The sequence below is a fragment of the Propithecus coquereli genome, unplaced genomic scaffold (genome assembly GCF_000956105.1).
Source record: "Propithecus coquereli isolate 6110/MARCELLA unplaced genomic scaffold, Pcoq_1.0 Scaffold720, whole genome shotgun sequence".
NCBI lineage: Eukaryota > Metazoa > Chordata > Mammalia > Primates > Indriidae > Propithecus > Propithecus coquereli.
The window spans coordinates 175,994-185,109 of record NW_012153286.1 but is presented as its reverse complement, the minus strand read 5'-3'; the positions used below and the strand labels follow the sequence as shown (position 1 = coordinate 185,109).

General features: G+C 40.9%; 1 protein-coding gene across 1 annotated transcript; it reads right to left on the bottom strand.

The window, feature by feature from the left end:
* Nucleotides 1–2,138: 2,138 nt before the first annotated feature.
* Nucleotides 2,139–8,524, bottom strand: RAB39B (RAB39B, member RAS oncogene family). Its single transcript, XM_012661581.1, has 2 exons — nucleotides 8,008–8,524; nucleotides 2,139–5,098 (listed from the first exon to the last, which is right to left on the bottom strand). Exons 1-2 carry the CDS (start codon nucleotides 8,220–8,222, stop codon nucleotides 4,672–4,674), a joined length of 642 nt encoding a protein of 213 aa, XP_012517035.1. The 5' UTR covers nucleotides 8,223–8,524; the 3' UTR covers nucleotides 2,139–4,671.
* Between the last annotated feature and the right edge of the window lie 592 nt (nucleotides 8,525–9,116).

Sequence of the window (9,116 nt, the reverse complement as noted above, 5' to 3'; positions counted from 1 at the left end):
TGAGAGGAAGTGAGAAATTAAGTATAACTCCTACATTTCTGCATTGAGCAAGGTGGTGGATGGTAGTATCATTTATAGAGTTGAGTAAGACTGGAGTGGTTGGAGGACAGTTTGACAGATACTGATTTCAGTATTGGATTTGTTGAGTGTGAGGCATTTGTGGTTGTGCTTAGCAGGCAAGTTGGCTGTATTGGTATAATGCTCAGAAAGGTGGGCTACAGTCCTTCATTTGGGAATCAGCAACGCAAAGACAGTAACTGAAGTCACAGGAGTAGGTAAGTTTATCTAGGAAAAGGAGAGGATGGAGAGAGAAAAGAATTGAGCCTCCAACAAAATTGAGAACACCAACTTCCTGAGAGGCTGGGTGAAGGCAGAAATTATTCCACCAATGCTATGAGGCAAAGGTCACTCATGACTTTCTACTTCATCAAAGCCTGTGGATACATTTTAATTCTTATCTTTCTGAACCCACTGCTATATTGTGATACTACCTTTCATTCCTTTCTGTAAAACTGTACTCTCCATGATTTCATTATCCCCCTTTAAGTCTTCTTTCCCTTTTCTGTATGCCCTAAACTTTGTTGTTACCCAGGGAAGACTAAAGATTAAGGCTCTAGGTTGAGCTGTCAGCAATAACTTCTGGAGCCATGTCTTCCCTACAATCAGGAAGCCGCTTGCAGATTTGGGAAGATCCTGGCTCCAGAACTTGATGAAGGTGAGGGAGTAATCCATGAAGCTATCTCAGGAAAAATAATTTGATAGAGAGGGAACAGCAAGTACAAAGTACCTGAGGTGAGAATGTGCTTCATGTGGAATTAATTTCTAAGGGTTCTTCTGCAGGCCATTGTAAGGACTTTGGGTTTTAAGCTGAGTAACACAGATACCCACTGGAGAATTATGAGATGATTGCTTATAACCCATGTTTTATCAGGCTCCCTCTGGTGGCTGTATGGAGAATAGACTGCACATGGCGAAGGGGAGGAGACGATAAAAGTAGCAGCAATAACTCAGCTTAGTGATAGTGGCCAGCACCAGTGTGTTAGCACTGAAAATGGTGAAAAGCTGTCAGATTCTGGTTATCCTTTTAACGTAGAGCAGTATAATTTCCCAGTAGATCAAATGTAGACTATGAAAGAGAAGAGTCAAGGATAAGTCCAAGATTTTTTTTGTCAGGAGTACATGGAAGGACAAAGTTGCCATTTACTGAGGAGGAGAAGGCTATAAAAGGAACAGATTTGGGGAGGAATATTGGGAAGCTGATTTGGGACATGTTAAATTTGTGATGCCTGATACGCATTCAAATGGAGATGTCAGGTTGGCAGTTGGTTATAAGGTCTGGAGTCCATGGGAAAGAGACAAATTGGAGATACAAATTCAAGACTCATTGGCTTATAAATGGTATTTACAGCCATGGGGCTGCATGAAATTACCAAGGGAAGTAATATAAATGAAGAAAATATGATCAAGCCCTGGGGAGCATTTGAAGAAGGGAGTGATAAGCTATATCAAATACTGTTACATTATTGGTTTTTCCTTTCTTCTTTCCTTGCTCTCTCCCTCCCTCCCTTCCATTCACTCTAACTATAAAAGTGATAAAGCTTCACAGAACTTAGTTTACCTATGTCCAGACTCAGAATCGAACATCTTTCCCTTTTTTGCCCTCCCCCAAATATGTACTATCAACCCTGGGGAATCTGCTGAACTATTGTGTTCTAATCTGGGCCCCACATTCCAAGTGATCCTGACACACAAATCATGCCATAGTGAGATTTGAAAAAGCTGAGGTAATTTAGCCTGGAAAAAAGAAGACTTTACAAGGAAGACAATAGTTGTAATCAGCTACCTGCTGACAAAATTGAGATCCTTGATTAAAAATTCCAATGATGAAGATTTAGGCTTTACAGAACCAACTTTTCTCAAAGTGGCATGGGCTGGCCAGGAAGTAGTGAGGTCTCAGTGACTTTTGATATGATGGTCATGTAACTTTCAAAAATCATATTCTTTTTCTGGCTTTGAGATACTGGTGAATACCATTGTGCATAGTATATATCATATCTTATTGATATCCTTGGTAATGGTTGCTATGCTGTAGTGACAGATTCTGGAAATAGCTACAACACACACTTGGAATCTCACAGTCACATAATCAATCATTTTACTAAATACAAGCATATTATCATTCACATACAGCTAAATAAAGCATTTTTTCACATTTCATTACAGTGCACAACAAAGTGAGGAAAAGTATACAGTACATTTTATCCTGGAATATGAGACAATCTAATCCAACATGCAGTTGTGGTCTTTGTTACAAGTTAGTTTATCTTTTCTTTACCTATGTAGTAAAATAGCTTCTAAAGCTTTATCCTTAGTATTATATTAACACCTGATTTTTTCACACTTATTTTCTAAAACCCACTTATTGCAGTGACAACAATACTGAATTCTACTAAAATGATTTTTAAAGTTTCTAGAACTTGTTTAAGCAATTAAGCTCAGCCACCTCTGCTGGTTCTATGCTGAGTATTTTTAAACCTGCCTAAAAAATGCCAGGAATGGGAAAAGTGTACATATAATGTATTTTAGTCAAGAAAACTGTAGAGAAGTTTTGTTTCCTTTTTTGAACTCACAAGAATCCAGTCAACTCTTACTTATCCACTGGATAATTTGGCTTTTAGAATCTTCTAAACCTAATTAAGTACAGTAGTTGATGAAATTTTGTGTTAGCCCAATTTTCCATCTTGTATTTGCCTTGTACAACCACAAAGTCGGCAATTTAATTACCCACCCAAGTCAGGTCATGTGAAATGAGTATGGAGATGATTGGTTCACTTGCAGTTGCTGCTGTGAATTGGTCCAGGTGGTTTGCTTATCCAACTTGGGGCGTAGGTGGCAGAATAGTCTTCCATAATTTTCATTATTTGGCTTCTTTATTCTGGCTGAAGCAAATTCCCAAACTTTCAGATTCAGTCACAGTCACACTGAAGTTCAATACTATATCTCAAAGCAACTTGCCATTCCTAGGCTTCCCTATCACAATGGATATGAGAGATCTGACTCTAATCAGAATAGTTTTCTTATTGTGAAAAATATGGCTTTTGCCTAGCTGAACTGGCTGCAATCCAAAAAGTAATTTAAAGCATCACTTCTGTTCAAGATAATGGTAACTTCAAGCCAGCCACTCCAATTTTCTCTTGCAGTTAGCTGTTTGTTCACCTGAGAATTAAGAGCTGACTCTCTAGGGTAGACAGGAACTCAGTATAGGTATATGGCAGACAGGTGGCCAACATCATTGTGGGGTAAGTATTTTATCCCCATCCCACTCCCCATTGCTATATTTGGTTCTTTTCAATAAAATGACCACTGTGTTTCAGTGATAAGAACACTTATAGCCCACACAGTTCTAATGTGTTTTTAGTTGTGCAATTATTCACTTGTTTAAAGCCCTCTTGTCAATAATACCTGAATGGGCTTCACCTTTGATTCCTTCTCAGGTTTCCTCAGGATTATAGCTGAGTTACAATCAATAAGGAAAACATATCCTAACGTGTAGAGAACATTTATTGTACAGTCATATCTCTTCCAAAGTAAACACATTAATAATTGTTTATTCATCTGACAGCAGGATGATGCAGTGAAAAGGAAAGAACTAGGAGTCAGGAGTCCTTGACCTTGGCCAAATGAGTCTCCTGGCACTTAGTTTACTATTCTGCAAAAATGGAACAAAAACCTCATAGGTCTGTTATGATGATCAAATAAGTAGCTAAGTAACTGTAACTTGTTTTTAAGGGTTACAGTGCTGTCTGTGCAGCAGGTATGATGAGTGAGTGTTTGCCTCAGGGCTCTTTTCAGAGGCAATCACCGTGATGTTGCCGTCAGGTGCTTGAAGAAGTAGGCAGGCTGTTTACTTCCATGCTCAGGCATGATCAGAGGGGAAAGAGGGTATGATGTTTAGGTTACAGTGTTTCTCTCTTCTCCTTATAGGGTAATTTGTAAGGGACAATTTCTTTCACACAGCTGATAATTCTATCACAAGGGTGTACATTTTCTCAAATGTGATAATAACTGTGTAGATAGCCTCCCTTTTCACACACAAGGCCTTGATAGGGCCTTAGCAGATAGCTGGCCCATGCCCCTCATTTTGCAGGTGAGCTATTAGAAGCTAATTGGTACCTTTTAACCAAACCCAGCATACACATTGGGATATTCTCACTGAATAAGTTGATCTCATAGTCTTTTTTTAGTTATGCTGATTGTTCCCAATGTGATACTTTCCCTCCCTTTACATATTTTCTTATGTTCATGACCTATGAATGAGCTGAAATTCCAAGGAATAGTTGTCCTGTCTGTAGGTATGTTTTCCTGGGACCTAGCTTCCTGAAGCCCAGGCTTTTAACATGTGGTCCACAAAGGGCACATGGAGCAGCCACTGCCCACCATGGTCCACAAAACTGTGCCTGGCCCAGCCCATGTCAACAATTTAGTCCCTCCATCACAGCACCCAGGCTCCCCCATATACCCATACATGAGCCTGTCAGAGCCCCCAGGAGAAGGAGGCTCTCATGGTATCCAAATGGAAGTTGAGATCTCTTCAGTCATACAAGGATTCTATTTGTTTTGCTCATTTTTCAGTTCAGATGGGAGAGAATGTTTTAGAAATAAAAGGGCTGACTAGCACAAACATCTCCTCTCTGATTTGACAACCTCTTCTGAAGAGTGAACCACATTTGGTACAAATCCACTCTTCACCCCTTCCCAGCCCTCCTGGATTGTAATCTCTCCCCTTTTAACCAGCTCATATATGTCTCTTGTCAGGTCTGTGAATGCTTTCTCCACATTAATGGCATCTCGGGCTGACGTTTCAATGTACTTCATGCCGTATGCAGCAGCCAGTTTCTCGGCCTCGTGGCGAGTCACTTGCCTCTGTGTATCCAGGTCACACTTGTGACCCACCAGAACAAATACAATTTGGTAGGGCTGAACGTGTACTTTGGTCTCTTCTAACCACTCATGGACATTCTGGAAGGACCTGCGGTTGGTTATGTCAAATAAGAGAAGACCACCTACTGAGTTCCTGTAGTAGGCGCGAGTGATGGATCTAAAACACAAGAAAGAAGTAAAGAATAAAGGCCGTGCCCAAACTCCTGCATGTCAACGAATTCAGTGTATTCTAGAGTTCCTGGTTAGTGACACAGTCCTTTAGTAAAAGTGGTTTTCTTTTTTTTTTTAAACAAGGGAATTGAAATGCCATTCCATAATAATAATGACATGTGAATTTTCAACTGGGCAAAACTTTGACACAGTGTCTTCTAGAAATGCATGCTTATGGACTTTCAGGCATTTTTCCTTTGATTCAGCACTGGAAAGTGACCTTGAGTTTGATTGAGTTCTATTTCCTGACTTCAGGCAGAACCACAACTAACTCTCCCACCCCCAAATCTGACAGAGACTTCCTTTTCTGCAAAATAGGATACCTAAGTCACAGGGTTATCATGAGGCAAAATGAAATAATGGATGTTAAAGTGTTCTGTGACATGGAGAGTTCATTACAAATGCTAGTAGTTTAAACAGGATTTTTTAAAAAATAAAAACAAATTTATGATACTTACAAAATATTTATAAGTATATATACATATCTTGCAATATACTCCATTTTTTCCATTTATCATCATTAACATGTTTCTCTTTTTCCATTACTACTATTATTATTGTTATCAAACAGGGGTCCTCAATCTCTTTTGTGAGGAGAAACACGATTTTGTTTTTTATTTTCCAGGCCATGTGGGAATGGGAAAAAGTAGGATGGTGAAGGGTTCAAGGGCAAAGTGCCTCTGAAGCGTCAGCCCAACTTCCTGACGCATCTCAGAGAGGCCAACTCAGGAGCCACCAGCTTGGCAAAAGTGCCTAAATAGCTAAAGCTGTCCCTTAAAATAATATTTATCTAAATAATTATAATTAGAATATTTCTAAAACCTATTACACATTTGCTGTACTTCTTAAACAGAAGAAACTTCACATATTTTAACTTCTTGATTTGAAGAGCCTCATTATAAAATACACATTATGGCACTTTGCTTAGAGTGCATTAGAACTTTTTAGAGGGTATAGAACTATTTGCCTCTACAATCACTTGTTTTAGACTAGTGTGATTTTGGGGTCTATGTATATTTTTAGGTTTTCCGTCTCCTTGGATGAAGAAGATAGACAATGAGGGAGTCTTAAGGGAAATGACCCAATGTTAACAGAACAAACATTGGCCAGGGGATCACAGTTCAAGCTAGATGATGGTAAGAGAAAACCTTACAAATGTATTTGAGCCTTCAGAACCAGGCAAATCAGCTCTGGGGACTGAAGATGTTTGTAATCCCCTTAAGTTTGAAGATTCATGGAGAACGGTAGGTGGACCAGAAAATTAGACATGAACAAATGTTTTGATTTGTGAAGAGTTTGATTCAACAAATCAATAAGAAAGCTGTATATCCCTGTCGAAACTCTAGAATATATTACTACGTTAATTGTATTTAGCAAAGAAAGTGAAGTCCTTTCTAAGCATGACATAAGGCTACGTAAAACTTAAAATCTTCCCTACATAAAAAAAAAAATCTAATGTGAAAAGACAAATGACGAACTGGGAATATGTCTTACAACATACATGACAGAAAAGAGTTAATATTATCAATCTGTAAAGAACTCTTATAAATACATATTGTCCAATAAATAATAAGCAGTGGATATGAACAGGCTGTTCAAACAGAAAGAAATTTCAACAAACATAAGACACCTTTCTTCACTTCTGAGAAATGCAGTCACAAGTTCAAAGTGAACCTGTAATAAGGATATTTGCCACAGTGTTGTTGTGGAAGTGGGGAGTTGGAGACACTTAAGTTTGTAATTTTCTCTTCTCTCTACCCCTCTTGAATTACCTAACCAGTATCTTCTATGCTCAATTAGTATTCAATAGATAAATGAACAAATGATCATATACATGGACTGTTGAGTACTCTTGATCTGGTTCCTGCTGCTGTATTTGACTTTAGTTCAAATTGTTCTCTGCAAAGTTTTCTGTGTACACTCTGCTTTCTCTCACTTCTGTCTTTATACATGTTGTTTTCTATCTCTGGGCATTTCCTGTCTTTGCTTGGGCAGTCATACTCATATGGTCTCATTTTCTCCAGTTAACCTTTCCTCCTCTGTATCAATTACAAATAATACATGTTACAAATAAAGGCAAAGGGTTGTAAGAGAAAATCAAACATATTCACTGATTACTCATTATGTGCCAAGTGTTACAGTAGGGAGTGGGCATACAAACATGAATGAGACACTCTTGTGTCATTGCTGATTATCTATCTCCCCCAACTATGCTAGCAGAAATTCCTAGAGGGAAGGGGCTTTGTCTGTTTTGATTACATGGCATCCCCTTGTGTAGGTTTCCTCATGCTGTTTCCCCAGAAACAAGCCCAATATCTGGCGCATAGTATATGATCACTGAATGTGTGCTGGTTGTAAGAAGGAATCAATTAATTCATCAGTATCTGACTGTTTCCTTTATGTTAGGACATATGTTAGCATATGTATGCATATAGATAGATATAGAAATAAATTAAAATACACACGTATTGATGTATCTCTATATTCTCTCTCTCTCTCTCCCTCTCTCTCTTTCTCTCTCATCTCTATCTCTGTCAGTTGTGTTAGGACGACCTGGGAACATTTTTGAAAGTATGTAACACAGGGACTGAAATTGGTGAATTACAGTGGTTAATTCCAGCTAGTTTATTAGCCACCTTTGGCTAACATATGTGTTATTGACCGGCCTTCCCTGCCAAGGCGCTTCTTTGCCCGCACTGAACTCCTGGTTAGCCAAAGGTGGGCTTCAGCAGAACCCCTCAGAGCCTTGGTGTGGGCCCCCCGTGGACCGCGAGTAGGACCAGGAAGTCCTTTCTCCCCAGTGGGTGCAAGCCCCGAAGACCCTCCCACTGCTCACAGCCCGGGGTACGCTCTCACCTGAACCTCTCTTGACCCGCGGTATCCCAGATCTGGAGCTTGATGCGTTTTCCCGGCTCGATCTCCACCAAGCGAGAGAAAAAATCCACCCCCACGGTGGGGTCCGAAACCTGGGCAAAGCGACCCTCTGTGAAGCGGCGGATCAGGCAGGACTTGCCCACCGTGGAATCCCCAATGACAATGAGCCGGAACTGGTATAGCCAGATGGCCTCCATGGCCGCGGCTCGGCCGGTTTCCTTGGCTCCGGCCAGGGGCGGCGAGAGGGGGGCGCCCCGCCGAGGCCTCGGAGAGCTTGGCTGGGACCGATCTAGCCCAGCCGCGGGCACATCGCTGGCCTGGGAACCCGAAGCGAGGTAGGCCCAGGCACTGGGAGAACAGAGGGATGGATGCTGTGCTCGCGAAGGTGATGAAATGGCAGCAGCATCAGCACCACGCAGACTGACTCATCACTGACAACCGCGTTACTGTAATCCCCCGCGTAGACGCGAGTTTCTGGCCGCCGCACTATCTGTAAGAGGAGCGCACACAAAAACGGCCATGAGAACAGCGTTCCTTTCCTAATTACCCCACCCACACTCTCTCTTCTTAATTTAAAATTTTCCCCGTTGTTCAGATTGCAAATGTAATACCTTTTCATTGAAACTAGCGACATAATACAAAACTACACAAAAAGGGTAGGTACATAATTATATATATCCGTCTATATGTGTTTTCATGCTCACATACATAAACATAGGTGTGTGTATTCCCATATGCATTTATTGCTGTTTGTTTTTACAAAAGTTAAATCAAACTAGACTCTTATTCTGAAACTTACTTTTTTTCCAAATATCACAGCGTCAGGCCACGCGCGGTGGCTCCCGCCTGCAATCCCAGCACTCTGGGAGGCCAAGGCAGGAGGATTGCTAGAGGTCAGGAATTCGAGACCAGCCTGAGCAAGAGCGAGACCCTGTCTCTACTAAAAATAGAAAAATTAGCCCAGCGCGGTGGTGTTCACCTGTAGTCCCAGCTACTCAGGAGGCTGAGGCAGGAGGATCGCTTGAGCCCAAGAGTTTGAGGTTGCTGTGAGCTATGATGACGCCACTGCACTCTAGCCCAGGCGACAGAGC